Raw genomic sequence first — 19,877 nt, 5'->3', positions numbered from 1 at the left:
CAACTTTGTTGTGACAAGTGTAAAATCTCATACTAAATGGGTTTAGTCCCCAGTAATCTATTCATGAGGCTCCTCTGGGGAAAGAGTCCAGCTGCTCTAATGTGAGAATAAAGAGGAGGAAACCTTTGTTCTGTCGCTCAATTTCATGAAAAACATCCACCAGCTCCTCCTTCACCTCCTCCTCCAGCTCCTCCTTCACCTCCTCCTTCCCCTCCCATCTTCCCCTGCAACAACGCCTTTCATTCCTCCACATTCATATATTCCTCTCTTTACATAATGATTCGTTGTGGACTCACATTGTGTTTTTACAGTATAATGTGATTTACTTGAAAAGGAACAGAAAAATAAAATTATATAAAATAATAATAATAATGATAATAATCATAAATACTTTATTGATCCCAGGGGGAATGTAATATATGATGATGATGATGATGAAGATGAAGATGGTGTACAATTAGTTTATATAATTATCCTTAACTCTTTACCTCGTTAAGTCTTTAGACTCCACATGTGAACACACTTCTTCGCCTCCATGTGATGATGATGATGATGAAGACGAAGATGGTGTATAATTAGTTTATATAATTATCCTTAACTCTTTAAGTCTTTAGACTCCACATGTGAACACACTTCTTCGCCTCCATGTGAACTAAGTGTAAACAAACTGCTGCTCATTAATATTCATCGGGGGTGACCACGTGTCTGTAAGCCCCTCCCTGCTGGTGGATATGACCCAGCTCCATCGGGTCGGGCTCAAACTGCTCCCCGGGATCCAGCTCCTATCCCTCGGCCTCAGCGGGTTGCGTGTTACGGAGAGAGACGCGGCAGAGAGACAGAGATTCCAGGGTTCCTGGATCAGTTGGTTCTGGATCACTTCTCAGATCCTGAAGCGGTTACTCGTTTTATCTGGAGGGATTCGAACCCAGACACAAGGCTCACAAAGACATCCACTGAAGCTGCAGCCTCAGCAGCATGTCCCTGCCCCGGAGCTCGGTCCTCTCGCTCTTCCACCCGCTGTTCCGCCTCCCGCTGCTCCTCGTGCTGCTCCTCTGTGCGGGGGTCCAGGTACAACTCACTCTGCTGGGCCACATGTTGACTCCTGGAGGGATGAAAAGACAGATTTTGAGGTTTCCCTGACGATCTTCGTCCTGGGTTCATATCTGAAATATACATATATACATGTATATATATCCATAATATATATATATAATATATATATCAGTATCTGAAGGTTATTTTGGATGCAAAACACAAAACAAACGAGACAAGGATTCATGACAATAGTAAAACATTTATCTATAGATGTTTTGTTTCTCTGTGCGTGTTTAAAATTTCCTTTGAAAGGTAAACTTGTACATTCTCAAAAAAAAGTTACAAACTAAACCATAATGATTAAAATTAAATGAATGTGTCATGTTCTTATTATATTTAGATTATTTAGTTAATTGGTAGAAGGCTTTTTAAATTCCTTCAAACCTGAAGTTCAGTTCAAGTTAACACTTATGAGAGCTTATCGTATCTTATCTTCATTTAGTTTAGTTTATCCTAATTTATTTTCCATGCTGAGATCACATCACATCATCCTGAGAAGTTGTGTTATTGTATTACTGGTGTTGATGCTGTGTTACTGTGTATTACTGGTGTTGATGTTGTGCCCCCTGCTGGTCACTCAACTGTCGCCCCTCTCTGCAGGTCTCTTCAGCTTCTGGACGCTTTGAGCTTCACATTCTGTCGATGCAGAATGTAGGCGGGCGCCTGCAGAGCGGCGCCTGCTGCGATGGAGCCCCGGACGTGACGGAGGAGCTTTGCACCCTGGACGGATGTGACACCTTCTTCCGGGTGTGTCTGAAGGAGTTCCAGCTGAAGGTGTCCTCGGGGCCCTGCAGCTTCGGCATCGCCTCCACGCCCGTGCTCGGTGGGAATAGCTTTTCATTGCCCAACACCAAGCGTGACAAGTCCAGGATCGTGTTGCCGTTCAGCTTTGCGTGGCCGGTGAGTCTAAACGTTGTTGGAACGATGAGCTGCTGCTGTGGCTGGGTTTGATCAGTATGTAGCAGAGACGAGTTGTTGAGCTTCACCACAAACGTGTTGATGCTGAGTGATGAGCTGGTTGTTCACGTAAGAACCTGGTTTATTAGTTAAATTAGTTTGTGTGGTTCTGATTCATGAATAAACTAATGAAATTATTATTATTATTGATCTTGAATATTTGGTGTTTGTAGAAAGTTGCAAATCGTTAGTTTCAGTGCGGACGCTGCTAAAGTGGTCGTTGTTTCTGGATCGGGGTCAGGGGTCAACGTGGTTGATTTCCTGTTTCTTCTTCTGTGTTTGAATTGTTGTAGTTAATTATAGTGACCTTTCAACGTGGTGGGCGGGGCTTCAGGCTGAAGTGTGAACAAGCAGCAGCCAATCAAACGTCAGTCATCTTTATTGCGGCTGTTTGAAGTTCTGCAGCTCGTCTCCACTCGTTCCTTCGTCATCTCTTCTTCATTATTCATCACATACACCTTCTTTTTCATTCTCTCTCTCTCTCTCTCTTCCTCCCTCCCGCTCTCAGTCACTGATGTTTTATGTAGGCAGGTTACTATGGGACACTAGTGGCTGTGGTCGGTGGTTCGATCCCAGCATTCCCATCTGTATGGCGAAGTGTCCAGATGCTGAGACCCGAATGGCCCCTCGTAGAAAATAAAAAGTGCTGCCCATAGTTGCATTGTATGACGTCAGCAAACTGTACTGTAAAGCTTTGAGTGTCATCACGTGTTAATCTATCTACCATGTACAGTGGAGGGGAGGAAGCCCTGGGATTGGGGGTTGGACACTGGTTCAATGAGACGATCCAGCATCTGTTATTTTAATAAATGCAACTGTGGTTCCAGCCTTCATCGCAGAGGACAAGTTGTGTCCTCTCTGTCCTCACAGACAGGTAGAGACAGACAGACCTGCTCTGAGCCACCTCTGTGCCGACGACCACACTTTGATTTAAAGGGTTAACTCATCAACGCCCCGCGAACCTGGAGATCAACTGGTAATTTCTCCAGGTTTATGGTGGTGCTGGTCGACGCTTGGGCACTTTGGACAGAGGTCGTTCCTCAGCTCATCTCACAGGACACATATTAGCTGGAAACCAGAAGTAAACTACGAGGTGTTTCTTTAGATCATAACCCGAAGTTTACCAGAACTTTGAGGCTGACACAACTTTATTGTTTTCAAAAAATAACAAAACATTTGGAAGAGAAGAGAGAGAAACCGAGCAGAACATCCTGTGACGTTGGCACAGTGTAATTTTAACCGACACTGTTATTGGAGAGAGACGACATAACAGCTCATAAAAGTAAAACCAAAACATCTGCATCGCCCTCTAGTGGCTGAATGTAGTGAAGCTGTACCAGTGGCAGCCTCCTCCATGTTGGTGGAAGGGACTTTAGGCGTTGATCGTCTTATATATAATTATATAACTCTGTGTGTGTGTTTATGACATGTTGGGTTATGTAGGGTAGACATTTTAACATTATCAAGGTCCTCACAAAAGGACGCACACACATACTCACTGCTCTTTATTTTTGGGTCTTGTTCCTGTTGATAGTGTGAATGTTAAAGAGAGAGAGAGAGAGAGAGAGAGAGAGAGAGAGAGAGAGAGAGAGACTCTCCAAAATAAGTCCTTAATTATGTGTATTTTTGTTGTGCAGAGGTCGTACACGTTGATAGTGGAAGCTTTGGACTTCAACAATGACTCCTCCTCTAATGGTGAGTATCATCATCATCATCTTCATCTTCATCTTCATCCCTCTTTCACTTAGCTGTGTTCAGTTTCCTGCTGAGACAAACATGACCTTGGACCTGTCCTCTCTGTTGCCTCAGTGTGAACTGCTCCATGGTCAGTTTTACATAAAATTTTATTTTTATGATGAAAGAAAAAGTTGATAGGAATTACAAAAGTCAAATAAGAACAAAATAGAAAATGAAAAAATAAACCATGATGTTTAAAAACCAGGTTTTAAATATTCATATTAAATAAATGTTTGTATTAAGGCCACAAACTCCACCATACTAAAAAGCAAAATGTGTATATATATATGCATATATAATATAATAGGGCAACAGTGTATCTATTGGTATATAAGATTAGAATAACTTTTAATATAAAATGGTTGAACTCAAACAGGAACATAGACACAGTATTTAATGACAATAACAAAGGTTATAAAAGTAGATAAAAAACATAGATGTCCAACTTTCTGCCTGAGAATCGGAAATAGGACGTTACTCCTCCTCCAGCCGGGGAGGTGTATTTGTGTCGTCCATTCAGAAAACTGGTAGTGAACTTTGTCCGTGTGTGTGCTTCGTGCTTGCGTTTGTGTGTGTGTGTGTGTGTGTGTGTGTGTGGGGGGGGGGAGTTGTGTCTGTTCAGCGTAGTGGGCGCTCAGCGAGGTATTTGCTTGGTGCTGTATTTGGCATCCGACAGGGAACCATTATTGACCCGGTGCGAAGTCGACTGACCTCAGCTTGGTGGTTTGTCCAGGCAGTGAGGGTGGAGAGGGGCGGGGGTGTGAGTGGGGGATCAGAGCATTTGAGTTTGAGACCGAACATTGAGACGGACTTGTTTTATTCTCAGTGAAGCCAGAACGACCGCCCCCTGGTGGCTGGCAGCAGTATAGCTCTCAGACCTCCTCCATGTTAGCAGATGGGACATGGACCAAACTAAAAAAAGTAAACATTAAATAAATGTTTCTCAAAGATCTTATTGCAGGTCTTTACTATCATACTGATTTAGTATGTGTTTGTTCAGGTGTTTCTGATCAGTTTGTTCTTATTTGTTATTTGAGGATAAAAAAACAGGCTGAAACATTTCTGATAATCAGTGAGAAGCTAAAATAATAAAATATTAGATCACATTCATCGAGGACGAGATCCAAACACAAACAGCTGAACTGCTGTGTTTGTTATATTCCACAGTTTGAAAATGCTGAGGTGCTCTGTGGTATTTCACCGGCGGGGTGGAAAGTGTGGTCGGGCTGAGGTGACGCCGTCTGTTCAGCCGACAAACAGCTTGACTGAAAGAGCTGAAAACTCGGCTGCATCTCCAGAAACCAATGAGCCACGGCCTGGAAGCAAACTGTGACACTTCACATTGCGATGGAGAATTAAAAAAGTGCTGGAAATAACACAGAGCTAACAGGTTTGAAAAATCGTTAACGTACACAAAGCTGGATCGGCTCCGTCTAGGATATTTGAGCAAATAATCAAATCTGACACTTCACCGACAGCCGGAAACTGTCGTAGAGCTGAAAGGGGTTCTATTACACATTCAGTAGTGAGCTGTTACAATTTACTTTTACTGTCTGAAGTAGATTGCAGCAGAAACTCGATTTGGCCTCATTTGATCTACGAGTCAACAAAGACGATCAATGCAGTGTGTAGGATTTAGTGATCTCTAGTGGAGAAGTTACATATTACAAACAACGACTGTAAATAACGACAAGTCTACACATCCTCACATTGGAAACAGTGAAGTTAAACTATCTCAGATATGAACACTGCCTTCTTGTTGTTATGACGACATGTTCTGTTCAGTAATGATCGTGGGTATCGGGTTCCCGCCCATACACACTCTCGACCAATCAGGAGTCCACCTCAGCTGTCAATCATGATGTCTCATCCTGTTTTTAATCATCAAATTACAAATTAAAACCAAACTGATCAGAAACACTTGAATAAACATCATTGAGATAAGAACGACCTGAAATGACAGAAACATCTTGACAAACATTTATTTAACGACTACTTTGAGTTTTAAGTTTGATCCATGTCCCATCTGCTAACATGGAGGAGGGTATGACCTGTACTGCAGCTAGACAGTAGGGGGCGATAGAGATGCTTTGACTTTACTTTAAAAGAACCGTCATTTCATCCATCTTAATTTTCATTGTTTTTCATGAATTTTAAATGTTAGCAACGAAGTCGTAAACACGACTTCCTGCCTTCAGTTCCTTCACAATAAATGTCCTCCAGTGAGGCCTTGTCGTCCTCAGGACACAGCTGCAGGTTGTGAAGATCCTTCACCTCAGAGTTTCTTGTCTGACCCGTCTAACTCTGCAGCGATCGAGAGGGCCGTCCACTCGGGGATGATCAGACCGAGCCGTCAGTGGCAGGACCTGAACCATAACGGCCCAGTGGCTCAGTTCAGCTTCCAGGTCCGCCTCAGCTGCGACGAGCACTACTTCGACTTCGGCTGCAACAAGTTCTGCCGGCCCCGAGATGACTTCTTCGGACACTTTGAGTGTGACCACAACGGCAACAAGACGTGCCTGGAGGGCTGGTCCGGTCCGGACTGTAACACAGGTGAGTTCTCAGCTTCATTCTTCAAGTGACACTCGAGTGACCACAGATTCAGAAACAATAAGAATTCCCTTTTCTTTCTCTTCGCTGGTCTGTCGCTCTGCAGCGATGTGTCGACCCGGCTGCAGCACAGACCACGGCTCGTGTAAAGCTCCTGGAGAGTGCAGGTGAGATCTAACATCTGGTTTGATTTAATCCTATTTATAACTTCATTATTTTCTTTGCATTTAGTTTTTAGTTTTCAGTATATACTGTATATTTTACAGTTTCAAATGATGTACTTAATCAAATTCCTTTTTAAGGTAATGCCCTGTATCAATGACTTACAGAGTTTGTGATTAGATTTTTGTTTCACACTAAATAAAGTTAAAGTTAGTTAAAGTTAACTGAGTTATTGGTTTTAATGGATTTTATGTAAACAGTCATGTGACTTCTGTGTTTCTTTTCTAAAACCATCATTTTATCAATGACTAATTTAAAACAATGATGAATTTAAAACAATGAAGACAGATGAAATTCTTCAATGATGTTTATTGCCTCCATCCCTCGTGCGTGCATGTGTGTGCACATGTGTGTGTGTGTGTGTGTGTGTGTGTCAGGTGTCTGTATGGATGGCAGGGTGATTACTGTGATCAGTGTAGCTCTCACCCCGGCTGTGTTCACGGCAGCTGTGTGGAGCCGTGGCAATGTCTGTGTGACACCAACTATGGAGGACAGCTGTGTGACAAAGGTACACACACACACAAACACACACGCAAACGACCTCTCACTGAGCTTATTAATTCAGATAATAAGTAACTGCCATTTACCTGGTAAAGCTGCTGCCCCCACGAGACAAGCCCACAACCCTCTGCGGCACATGTCTGCATATCCCCCCCCTCTCTCTTTCTGTAATGGGCGAGCTCATAAAATATACTCAAAAAATTAAACAAAGTAAACATCATATCAGAGCTTTTATGAAAATGAGGAAGACAAATAAACAGAGTTAATCAATGGTTGTTAACGTCGCGGTGTCGTCTTCGTCCAGATCTAAACATGTGTGGGACACGGCAGCCATGTTTGAATGAAGGAGCCTGCAGTAACACGGGACCTGATAAATACCACTGCTCCTGTCCCGACGGATTCTCCGGGGTCAACTGTCAAAGCGGTGAGTTGCTGGGTCGCCGGCACTGTGCCCTCCCGCAAGGCACTGTGCTCTCAAGCAAGGCACTGCCCTGGGATTTCTAACCTTGTAGTCATGTTTTGAAAATAAAATTAAAATGAGTTACAGTAGAATTTAGAAATAATAATAAACCTTTGAATTAATATGAGAAGGAGAGAAAAGTGTTGAATGGTAAGGGGGATCGTGGAGATACAAAATCTGTCTACATATCTGTCGGTCTGTCTCTACCTGTCTGTTTAGACAGAGAGGACACAGCCTGTCCTCTACAGTAACAATGTGTTTTACAAGGAAAGACAAACAAATAGAAGGAAAACATGGAGGGAAAGGGTCAAAGATCTTATTGATGTCTTTATGACAACGGATGTAAACGGTGTGTTTTTGTGTCTGTGTCCACAGCCGACAACGGCTGTCTGTCCAACCCCTGTGTGAATGCGGGCCGCTGTGTGGAAACCAGTCAGGGGTTCGAGTGTCGCTGTTCCCCAGGCTGGACCGGACCCTCCTGCTCCATCAGTACGACCTTCCACAACCTCTCGATGTCTTTGTGCTGCTTCTTTGTTGAACGTCCTCTGATCTTTCTCCTTTTTTCTCTGTCTATCTCAGATGTGGACGAATGTCTGGTGAACCCCTGCGGTCATGGAGGAACCTGTCAGGACCTGGTCAATGGTTTGAAGTGCATCTGTCCTCCTCAGTGGGTGGGAAAGACCTGCCTCATAGGTCAGTGCTCCACAGTCCACACATTTTATTCTGAAAGGTTTGAGTTGTTGAGGAAACAAAAAGACTGATCAGCTGACAGTCAGTGTGGCGGGTCAGATCGGTGCTCCGTCCTTCGCCTCCTGCCGGTCGAGACCGTTGGTTCCTAATCTCAAAGATGGTCCCCGGTGGAAAGGCCGTGGTTTGGAGGCTCTGCTTCCTAGAGCGACTCGTTAATCCACTGCTGACCATGAACTACCAACCACATGCTCCTCTGTCTGTAACGGTTGTTTGTGAGTTCGTCCTGCCAGATCTTGTTTTCTGTTGGTTTCAGCTTTGACTGTCACCGAGGACATGAACCCATAAACACTGTTTACGTTTCATTATTCCAGAGAAAACCACAAACATTAGTTTCACCTGCAGTGACCTCTGACCTCTGACCCTTGGCACTTCGGTTGTTCATTGACTGGTTAATGGTGAAAGCACACAACGAAGTCACTATCGTGAGAGCAGAGCTTTTAAAGTTTCATAGATCCAGTGTCGTGAATTCAGCAGATAAAGATGTTGTTGTTTTTTGGGAAGCGTCTATGTAACTTTTATGAACGCCTTAAATCTAAGGAGGTTATTTTTGGATCTGCTGCTGATTTTAACGCCCTCATGTTCGTTTAACAATGTAGAACTCCTGACGAACGTGACCAGTGAGTGGTCTCCTCTCACTGATGAAGCTTTACAGGGAACGAGTATACATCTGGATGACAAACCGTGTTCTGTGAACCCTGCTGGGATTTCTCTAACCTTCTCGTTCTTTGTTCTTTTGCATCAGATGCCAACGAGTGCAACGACGACCCCTGTGTCAACGCCAACTCCTGTCGGAATCTGATTGGCGGATACTTCTGCGAGTGTGTCCTCGGTTGGACGGGCCAGAACTGCGATATGAGTGAGTTGGATGAGGTGGAGATGCCAAAACCCTTTTCTTTAATTGTAAATTATACGTTTACAAAAGTAGCTTTATCCTAGTTTTCGGTCCAAAACAAAAATTAATCTATAATGTAAATATGCATGAGTCTGAGCAGGAGGGATCATGTTCATCAGGACAGATGAAAGTTTAATGTATTGAGCAGCGGCTGGTTAAGACGGGGCGCTAGCTATAATAGTTGTTAGGGTTAGCTATCAGTTAGCTATACAATTGAATTAATACATTATTGCCTAAATACATTTAATTCCTGGTGTGGGCGTCGGTCAAATGAGAGTGAATGTGGGTCCTCGTAGTTTTGGTAACCACGGTACCTGAGGCTGCTCTTTAATTGGTTGTTGCAGATTTTACTCGGGATGCAGCTCTCTGAGCCCCGGACACTCCCACTTTATTTACAGCCAATAGGTATTGATTCAGGCTTTTTGAATCTAGTGTGATCATCTCGGGCTCGTGCAACGTCACTGAGTGACCTGCTCTGCGACAGCGGTAGAGATACACTGACAACATCAAATTTAATTTGTGTGAAGGTTCGAACCCAGAGTCCTACAGATGTTCTTTTAACCACACCTTGCAAAGGTTCACACTTCACTCCCTGATGAGATTATCACTTGTTTTATTTTATTAATATTTATAATATTAATATTATATATTATTTATCCTGAGATGAGACAGGAGGTCAGCATCAGAGGAGCCGATGGGATGGAGTGTGGTGGTGGAGCAGATCGGGGAGGTGGGGGGGCCCTGGTCATGGAGGCCTTTGTGAGTGAAGAGGACGACTCTGTGTGGGACGCGTTGTGAGACATGGAGCCAGTGGAGATTGTGACTGGTTTTACTGGGGGATTTGGATGAGATGATGATCATATCCGATTTGTCAGTTTAGTTTGAGGAAATTGATTTGCTTCCATGATTTAATGTGAGGGAGGGTATGGGTATGGGGAGAGGGGAGAGCGTGGCCTAGGGGATAGGGCGGGTGCTCTGCAACAAGAAGGTTGCCGGTTCGAATCCCACTCTATCCCATCTGCATGCCTAAGTGTCCTTGGCAACAAACATAAAATGATGAGTGTTCTAAAAATGTAAGTCGCTTTGGATAAAAGCGTCAGCTAAATGACATGTAATGTAATGAGGGAGGCAGACAAATCTAGGATGTGACCACGGCTATGAGTGGGGAAGTTGAGAAGTTGCGTGAAGTTAATGCAATTTAGCAGTCCATGGAATTCTGTGGCATATTTACAATTCTTTAAAATGTATTTTTAATGTAATTTAATGTACAATTTATAGACAGGTGATAAACAGTTTATATAAATTATGTATACAGGCTTTATACATTCTTTCTATACATTATATTTGTATGTTGTACATACAGTTTATACACATTATATATACAGGTTGTTTATACAGTTTATATACAGTATGTAGACAGGTTGTACATACAGAACTCTCTTGACTTCCAGGAGAAGGTCTTTGTGACGAGTCGACCTGTAACAACGGAGGAACTTGTTACGATGAAGGCGACACCTTCCGGTGTGTTTGTGCTGTCGGCTGGGACGGAGACACGTGTAGCACCGGTGAGAAAGACGCTCTTTTTTTTCACGTGTTTTTGTGTCAGCTTGGTGACTGACGTTGTGTTTGTCTCCAGCAAAGAACGGCAGCTGCCTGTCACGTCCCTGTGAGAACGGAGGCACCTGCGTGGTGGACGGAGAGGACTTTACCTGCGTCTGTAAGGAAGGCTGGGAGGGCGCCACCTGCAGCCACAGTGAGTCACTGCACAACACCGACCCACCACTCTTTTTATTAAACACCTTAGATCTCCTTCAGGGGATTGTTGAGATTTTTAATGTGGAGCTGCAGGAATGAGTGCAAAACATGCTTTCAGATTCCCTTGTCTTGTGTGAAGCTTTGGAAGATTAGAAACTCCTCTTGTCACAATTTTTACAGCTTTATAATAAATATGATGTAAGAGAACTGAAGAAGTAAAACAGGTCTCCTTGTTTAACGTCACAGATCATTACAGTGTTTCTCCTGAGATGGAGTGATGCAATTAATGTAAAAAGTTAGAGTTGATATTTGATTGATTCCTCCACTCCCCCTTTCTCCTTATTAGCTGATCAGCTTCTCGCTGCTCAAACTGGAAAAGTGGATTTCCACTCTGACGTCTCATGTGCTCTCTCCTATCCGATCCAGCTTCACTGTGTGTTTCACTGTGTGTGATTGTGGGCGGGGCTGGTCAAGAGCATGTGTTTGTGTGCGAATGTAAACTCTGCACAACATGCAAATTCCTATGTAAACAAACACGCATGTAACACAATGCACAATTATGTGCATTTAGTAGCAGCGCACCGCAATGACATTGATCTTATCACAGATGTCAATGTTTCCAGCTTCTCTCTGGCACTTTCCAGTTTGTTAAAGTTACTTGAGGCTCCACGTAAATATTCCTGATTCATCCTCTGGTGACCATGACATCTGATGTGTGTTCAGTGGATGTACCGGTGGAACTCAACGGAACACAAGTGGAGCTAAGAGACTTAATCAGTCTAACATCTGTCTTTACTTTTCAGATGCCAATGACTGCGGTGCTCATCCCTGGTGAGTTCCATTAGACAGAGTCTGTTTTTTTGCGGAGCTCAGGTCATGAGACACGTGTTTAAATTCGCTCTAATGTTAAAAGAGGAACTTTATTTTAATACCTTTTGAATTAAGTCAGTTTTTACTTGTTACGATTCAGAAGATTTACGTCTCAGATATTGGACAATACATTTTTAACCTGGAATTGAATCTTCTTTGGCCTCAACCCCCTCTTCCTCTATTTTCTCCTCCTCCTCCTCCTCCTCTTCTCTCTCTTCTTCTTCCTCTGGCTCTATTTCCTCCTCTTGCTCAGACACAAACTGTTTGTATCTTAGAAAAACATCAGACAGGTTCTGTCTGTATTTAAAATGGCGATTTGACGCGAGTGCTCAGACTCAGATGTTTAGTTTCCATTTGTTTATGTTGTGCTCACAGTGTGTAGACCCAGAGTGTGTCTGTGTCGTTCTGTAGTTACAACAGTGGGACGTGTGTGGACGGAGACAACTGGTATCGATGTGAATGTGCTGCAGGGTTCACCGGCCCAGACTGCAGGATCAGTGAGTCTAAATCCCTCAACTCATCTGTTGCACTTCTTCTTTCTCCGTCTGTTTCCTCAGTTTGTTCTTTCTCTCATTCTTAATGTTTCGTTACTTTTCTCTCCCTTTCTACCTCAGTGCCATTGAGCAAGGCTTAAACCCGTGTCTTGATGTATGTCAGGGTTCATTGGACTCGGGGTTGCACACAGAGGGCAACAAAAATCTTGTTAATTCCAAGTTCCTGTTTCATCTTTGTCCAGGCAGGAAGTGGTTAGCCTAGCTTAGCACAAACGCTGGAAGCAAAGGGAAACTGCTGGCCTATCATCATCAAAAATTGGATTCTAGAAAAAGAGTGACAGACATTTTAAAATCTAAACTCTAAATTGATGAATCATCAGATTAAGTGATGACGACAATAATTTTCATTTGACTCAGATTAATCTGTTTTATTTTGGCGAGGTTCTCCAACTTCCTGAACATGCATTACACTGAAAACAACAACAAGTCAGAACTCGTCTCTTTCAGACGTCAACGAGTGCCAGTCGTCACCCTGCGGCCTCGGCGCCGCCTGCGTGGATGAAATCAACGGTTACCGCTGCATGTGTCCACCAGGGAGCAGCGGTGCCCACTGCCAGGAAGGTAGAAGCCTCCGCTCTGCACGAATTTGTCACTGTTAATTTCAAACCCACCAATGAGCAACAGCCCTTTAAATTCAATCTGCAACAAATCAATCTTATTAATATATAAACACATCTGATATTATATCTCATATAGAATCAATAATAAAATAAACCCGATCAGACGTATGAGAATGTTGAGCCACAGTTCTCACCTCAGGAGTGATGATTTGTTTTCAGTGATGGGGGGGTCCTGTGTGTTCGATGGGCTGGTGGCTCTGGATGGAAGCACATGGGACGAAGACTGCAACACCTGCCACTGCCACAAGGGGACAATCACCTGCTCTGAGGTAGAACTGAGATCTAACGTCTTTAAGTCTGGGTTTCAAAGCTCACACACCAGTTCGTTGAACTTCAGTTATCCTTCAAAATGTTTACCTTCATCAATGCTGCTAAAAACTTTATCCTGAATATGTTCTTCTCTACACTTGACATCTATTTCACTTCTGTCCGCCCTGGGAGACAGATCCTCACATGTGGGTCTGAGGTTTATACCTTCTTTACCGGTTACAAGGGTTGTAAAGCTCACACAACAAGTTCCATGGGTTTTATTCTTTGATTCCAATGGTTCTGTAAATCGTCAGTGTGAGATAAAATGGATCAATGAAGAGGTTTTTGTTTCCTCCCACTTCTTGAACAAATTAAAATAAAACATTTGCTCCATCCGATCTTGAGAAGCTTCAAGAACAAGGAGAATTTCCTCTTCTGATGAAGGAACTGACAAATCATCCGGATTGCTGCCAAGTCTGTTTCAGGACGCCAATGGTCGAGTTTGATTCGATACCAGAAACCGAGTATTAAAAAGAAGAAAAATATTTTGTTTTTTGTTTAACAAGTGCAGAGAGAAAGTCTGTTACATTCTCTACTTTCACTATCATGTGAAATCCAAAGCTGGTTATGGCAGCTCTTTCAAAGATTGGCCTGGTTTACATGACTACTTTACACAGTCGTGCTAACTTTATCTTTGTCCTAATTCTATATTCACCACATTCAAAAGTCACTCTTTATTGATTATTGAATAATTCTATAGATAGTTGGAGTTTTACAGCATCGTTCTAACCACTGCCGACTTTTGTCCCACGCAGCTTTGGTGCGGACCGAAACTTTGTAGCTTCCAGGGTCCGACTCATGGCTCAGAGTGTCCGGCCGGTCAGACCTGCATCGCAGTCCCGAACGAGCGCTGCTTTGTCCAGCCCTGCCGCAGCCAGGGGGAGTGCTGGAGCCCCGCCCACAGGGCCCCGCCCACAGCCAAGTGTCACCCAGAGAACAGCTGCACTAACGTCACCATCTCCTTCAACAAGGACGTCATGGCAAAGGTCAGTCAGGTCACAAGGCCATCACGCTGCACTGGGCAGCAAACGTTTGATACCTTCATGTGATAGTTGCTCATGTTATTCCTCTGGTGGCGCGTCCACAGGGTGTGACGGTGGAGAGGGTTTGCCGAGAGCTCAGGACCCTCTACGTTGTCCAGAACCTATCGTCGGACTCTTCAATCTCTATGACCTGCGAGCCCTCGCTCAGCAGCAGCAACGAGATCCATGTTGTCATCGTAAGTCACGACCCGCGTCCGAAACGGATCCAAATGATCATAATCCCAGTTTGATTCCCACTTACACCACAGACGCCGTTTTGAATAGATTCATGACAATAGATAAAATGTTACAGCACAAAGCTTCCAGGTCATAAATGTGAGTTTGCTGGTTGGTTTAAAGAGAAAAAACTACATTAAGACCAAGAGAAGAAATCTCGTAGTAAGTCACATTAGACCTAAATCCCAACACTGGTTTCCTGTCCATTCTCGTCTATTGATTCTAAAATCCTTTAATTGGTTTATAAAGCCCACACGGCCCGACTGACTGGTTTATGAACCAGGCCCCTCAGATCCACTGGTTCTTTTCTTTTAGCAGTTCATTTTTTCTTTTCGTTCAGACTTTTAAGAATTTACACTTTACTTTGTATGAGTGCATTGGTTTTGAACTTACTAACAAATTTTTTACATTTTGTCAATTGCGTAATAAAGTTTTTTTTTGATTGATAATTAAACATTTACCAAAAGTCTGGTAATGAAAAAAGGAAAAGCATCAAGAATTTGTAGGTTTTAAAAGAAGAAGAAGAAGTTTTTGAACACAACAATTATCTTGCTGCAACAACGAGTAACTGAGTATAGTAAAGTTTAAAACAAATGGTTTATCTGAAGAAACCAAAGTGTTGAGAAGAGTTAATGGAACTTCCATGATGTTGTTTTTCTGCCAAATGTTTCAGTTGCCAGATAACCAGGACGGAGGTATGACATTCGTCAGGGAGATCACCGACAGGATCCTGGATCTGGTCAGCAAGAGGAAGGCCAACAGCAGCATCATCGGTGCCATCGCCGAGGTCCGCGTGCAGCGACGACAGAGCCGCCCCAACGGTGAGCGTCAAAACAAGTTAAATGAAATGTCTCTCATGATCAGAGTGAAATTCATTCTAAAATTTTTCGAAATTCGAACAGAAATAGTCTTTAAGTCAACGGCCACTCACTCGAGTTGTTACCTGACGTCCACTCCTCTCTCCACTTTCAGACCTGCTGGTGCCCTTGCTGGTCTCAGTGGCGATCGCCATCTGGGTTTTGTCGGTTGCTTCGATGTTGCAACGGAGCTTGAAAAGGCGGAGGAAGCAGAGCGTCCACTCTGCGGTCAGCATCCAGGCCTCGTTATCTTCAGCAGCCACAGCGGAGGAAAACAACGCCCTCCACAACAGCGTCAGCGCCGCCCGCGACCAGCTCAACCACATCAAGAACCTCGTTGAGAAAAACCCTACAAGCCACCATCACCACCTCCACAAGGACAAGAACTCCGTCAACGCCAAGTTCAGGAAGTCAGACACCGGGAGCCAATCAGGCAATGACGAGGTGGACAAGAGGCTTCAGAAGGGATGGTTCCCCGGGGCGCCACCAGCGTACTTGCTGGTAGACTGGGAGGAATGTCCCCCCAATCTTCCTACAGGCTCAAAACTCTGGACGTACAAAAAGGACAACTGGCTGCTGCAGTCGCAGAGCGTCAGAAGGGCGGAGCTTAACGTTTAACTAACCAATCAGACACTTGAATAAGTTACAGGAAACAGGGTTTCCTTTGAACCCTTAATGTGCAACATCACTTTCATTCACATGTCACTGCTGATAGGCCAATTTATTCATGGGGAATGTTATTGTATAGATGTGTAAATAATTTTGTATTAATCATTATGTATATGTATATGTATGATTTATTAACTTAATCCTCAGGAGCCTTCAGATATTTCCTTTAATTTATCAGTTCCAAGTTGGCAGCTTTATAAACTGTTTATTTTCATAAAAACCCAAAGTTTTCTTGAAAGAATAGTTTATTTTTAGCCGTTCGGGTTTGGGGAAATTTGTGCCTCAATTTGAAGGTTTTATACAATTGTGTGTTGACAGCGTGTAGTTGGTTCCAGGGTCGTGTGTTGTATTGTACATGCGTCACTGGAGGCGGGGATACACATGCAATGGTCTCTGTACACATAAATATATATAGACTTTCTGAAGGAATACTTTCTTTTTAAATAATTTCAATTGTTTGACGAGTGTAAAATAAAAGAACAGGCTTTGAATCCTGTTTCTAGGCGTCTGTAATAATGGAATCAAACCTGCGTGACGGAAGTGCTGCAGAGCCGTTACGTGACATGCTTCCTGTTGATTGGAGGAGAACACGGCTGGGAAACCATCTTGGCTCCTTCATCTTTTCACTTCAGTTTCTTTCGGACCTTGGAAAATTAAAGTCTTCGTGATGTTTCTGGCACTACTGTGTTTTTTTTAAGGTTGTGTATTGTTCCAAGCTTGCTGCATTAAAAGGGATAGTTCACAATAAATCAAAATGAATTACACTCATTATCTTCTCACCCCTATGATGCGGGGGGGGGGGGGGGTAAACAGCATTGCAGCCGTAAATAGAGTCTGATTCGTCAAACATAACTTTTAGCCTAAATGTCTCCTGTGTTCCCTGAGTTCAATTTATAGCTTTTTTTATTCTTAACTAGTTTCCTGTCTCTTAAATGGAATTTACTGTCTTAACCTGTTTTGCTTTTATGCCATTTTAATTTGATTGGTCTATTTTGTGTATTTGCCTTGTGTCTGAAGGAGGCTTAAGAAAAACATCTGCCTTGTCTTTCAATCAATGGTTGCAGTGTCATCGGGCTCTCAATCAGGCTCCACCCACAGCCAGTTCCTCGAGATCCAGCTCTAAGGCTTCATCCTGAACACGAAAACACTGTGTTAACACTGGGACATGTTCATATTGTGTAATGCTGACTAAATACACCCTACTATTACTAGACTAGTAGTACTACTAGTATTACTATATTGGAATCCACTTCAGTGTTAGTGAAAAGTGTTTTTGAATTAATGTTTCTGGGGTGGAAAAGCAAACCGACCTGAAAGATGAAATAGATCTCGAGTTCAATAGAGAATGTTGTGTGAGTGTGTGTTTATGTGTCTGTGTGTTTACCAAAGCTGTAATAACTGCGCAGGTTTCCCTGCAGCAGCATCTAGTGGCCTCTTTGGGGAACTGCAGCTCTAACATCACTCAGATACAAAACAATTGAGTACAAACATGGAGAATCAATCAATCAAATTATATTTGTATAGCCCATATTCACAAATCACAATTTGTCTCAGAGAGATGTGATATCCTCTGTGCTTAACAATCAACAATAGTAAAACTACAAAAAACTATTAACAGGGAAAGAATGTAGAAACCTCAGAGTGTTTCCCCCTTCTCTCCCTGAGCGTCTGTTCTCTGTAGCTCTGGTGAGTGGGTTCCATCTCCTGTGAGAAGAACTGACTGAGAGTCACAGACTGTCACAACCAGCTGCAGCTGCAGAGTGAAGCTGAACTCAGATCAGTTAAACACTCTGATTCAGCAGGAAACTGTGAAACATGAAGAATTCTGATCAGTTTGGTGGATTTGTTACAGCTGCAGCTCTTCAGGGCCAGGAAGCAGAGGATCATGGGTAATATCCAGTGGGACGACTCCGTCAACACATTGATTCACTTTGATTTAAATGAAAACACTTCATCAGACTGAGACCAACAGAGATAACCACCTGTGGCTGCAGGGGGCGCTGTTGATCTTTAACAGTTACATAGTAAAGCTTTAAATTGACAACAGGTGAGAATAATTTTGTACCTGATTCTGTTTCACTTGCTCTTGGCAGCAGGGGGAGCTGGTGAGTTTAGAACGTAGGTGACGATGCCGGGCTCAGGAATGAACTCTTCTCTGGCTGAAGGCAGCGCTCAACTGGACATCTTGTCTAGTCTGTTTTATTTAGCTGCCAATTGTGTAATTTCGAACCATATGACAATTCTGATAAATATCTTGTTTACTCTTTAACTAGCTGTATTCATATAATAAATCTATTCATAACTGACTTACTCATGAGTGGACTTTGATCATGATTAACTGTCAGTTGTTTCCTAGGCAAGTCTTTGATGCGACAGTAACATGTTGTCAATGACTCTTAGATAACATGTTAACAGAGCTAACTCTTTACCTGCAGCAATAAGAATAATCAACCAGCTCTGCTCCCAGTAAACACAACTTTCACCACCAGTATCTTTACATGTTTCACATTGTCAACTGTTCAATATCCACCTCTCTGTGTATCAACGGTTCATGTGAAATTCATTCACTGTAAATATCCTCATACTGCATATGTCTTCCTGTCTTTACACTCTGTGTACTAGTTTAATTACATTCATTTTTCTATACATATTTATTTGAAAGTATTGCACGTGACTCTTACGCTGTCACTCTAACCCACTGTGGGACTCGTAAAGGATGATCTCATCTGATCTGTACTACTGACAGAGCTAGCATGCTAACAGAGCCGTCCGTACATCCTGTGTTTGTGAACGTGACATCTCCAGAATGGCTAGAGGGAATATCGTTACACTTAGTAGAAATGTTCAGTTTGATTCTGGGTTTAAATGATAATAATTTGGTGGTCAATGGTTACTTTGTCCTCACAAAGCTGTGAACTCGCAAAGCATATTTTTGCCTTGTAAAAGCATAACCCACATAACGCCTTGAGGGAATCCTTTCACATTTGGTACAAACACACAACTAGGGGTGGCGTGGCGAAACTGAGAGCTATTTCAAAGGTACTGAGTAGTACAATGGGTTACTTGTTTGATACCAACTTCCTGAATAACAAAGTTGCAAAGATCACCTTTTAATAATAATAATAATATATGTGAAGAGACTGCCTGATCACGTCAATGTTAATTATTTCTCACAATAATTATTAACAATTATTTCCACAACAATGATGATAGGAAACAGATATATTGAAACATGCAATATTTATTTCTGTTAATGTTTCAATTTTGCTTATATTCAACTTAATTGTAGTACTTGTGGTGACATTTATCACTACATTCCTCCATCAGTCTGTACTTTTTAAAAATAGAGAAAATAAATTAAATTATAATCACTTTAGTACAACAATGATAAAGATCAACCAAAAAGAACACATGCATATGACTGGGGTGTAATGTAAGTGTCTTCTTAATTTGTTGGGTCTCATACTGTCAGCTGCCAGAGTTTTCAGACCTAAGATCCAAACTGGTCTCTCCTCATGTCCTCCTTCATTCACTGTGAACCCAAGAGCAAAACAGGCTTCATCGTAGTTTCTTTCAACTTGGTTTTTGAACACTGTGTCTTGTTTGTCCCTTACCGGCTGCTTCAGGGGAACGAGCTGTGATCTCATGTGTGTGTCTCTGAATGAGCGAGTGGGGGCGGAGCCCAGGGGCCTATGTTTGTGTGCTCTCTGGAGACACACACACAGATTTTCCACTCCTGATATTTCATGCTGGCCTGATACGATGATGATTTATCAGGTGGACCGAGCTGGACCCTCTGGCGGGCCTTACCCGGCCCGTG

At 42.9% G+C, this 19,877-nt stretch overlaps 1 protein-coding gene across 2 annotated transcripts; it reads left to right on the top strand.

The window, feature by feature from the left end:
• The first annotated feature begins 743 nt into the window (after positions 1–743).
• Positions 744–16,729, top strand: LOC133933732 (protein jagged-1a-like). Of its 2 annotated transcripts, XM_062380923.1 has the most exons (20): positions 744–1,068; positions 1,696–1,995; positions 3,690–3,747; positions 6,100–6,342; positions 6,446–6,506; positions 6,939–7,069; positions 7,367–7,486; positions 7,898–8,011; positions 8,102–8,215; positions 9,015–9,128; positions 10,616–10,729; positions 10,801–10,917; positions 11,723–11,750; positions 12,201–12,286; positions 12,791–12,904; positions 13,123–13,232; positions 14,028–14,258; positions 14,360–14,491; positions 15,205–15,352; positions 15,504–16,729. In XM_062380923.1, the coding sequence occupies exons 1-20, from the start codon at positions 976–978 to the stop codon at positions 16,004–16,006; spliced, it is 2,931 nt and encodes a 976-aa protein (XP_062236907.1). In that variant the 5' UTR covers positions 744–975; the 3' UTR covers positions 16,007–16,729. The 2 variants fall into 2 exon arrangements, with proteins under 2 accessions (XP_062236907.1, XP_062236908.1); XM_062380924.1 differs by lacking the exons at positions 744–1,068; positions 1,696–1,995; positions 3,690–3,747 and adding an exon at positions 4,995–5,179.
• Positions 16,730–19,877: the final 3,148 nt, after the last annotated feature.

This window comes from Platichthys flesus, chromosome 22 (genome assembly GCF_949316205.1).
Source record: "Platichthys flesus chromosome 22, fPlaFle2.1, whole genome shotgun sequence".
In the NCBI taxonomy this organism is placed as follows: Eukaryota; Metazoa; Chordata; class Actinopteri; order Pleuronectiformes; family Pleuronectidae; genus Platichthys; species Platichthys flesus.
Note: the sequence above shows the minus strand (reverse complement) of the source record. Positions and strands in the feature narration are given on the sequence as shown.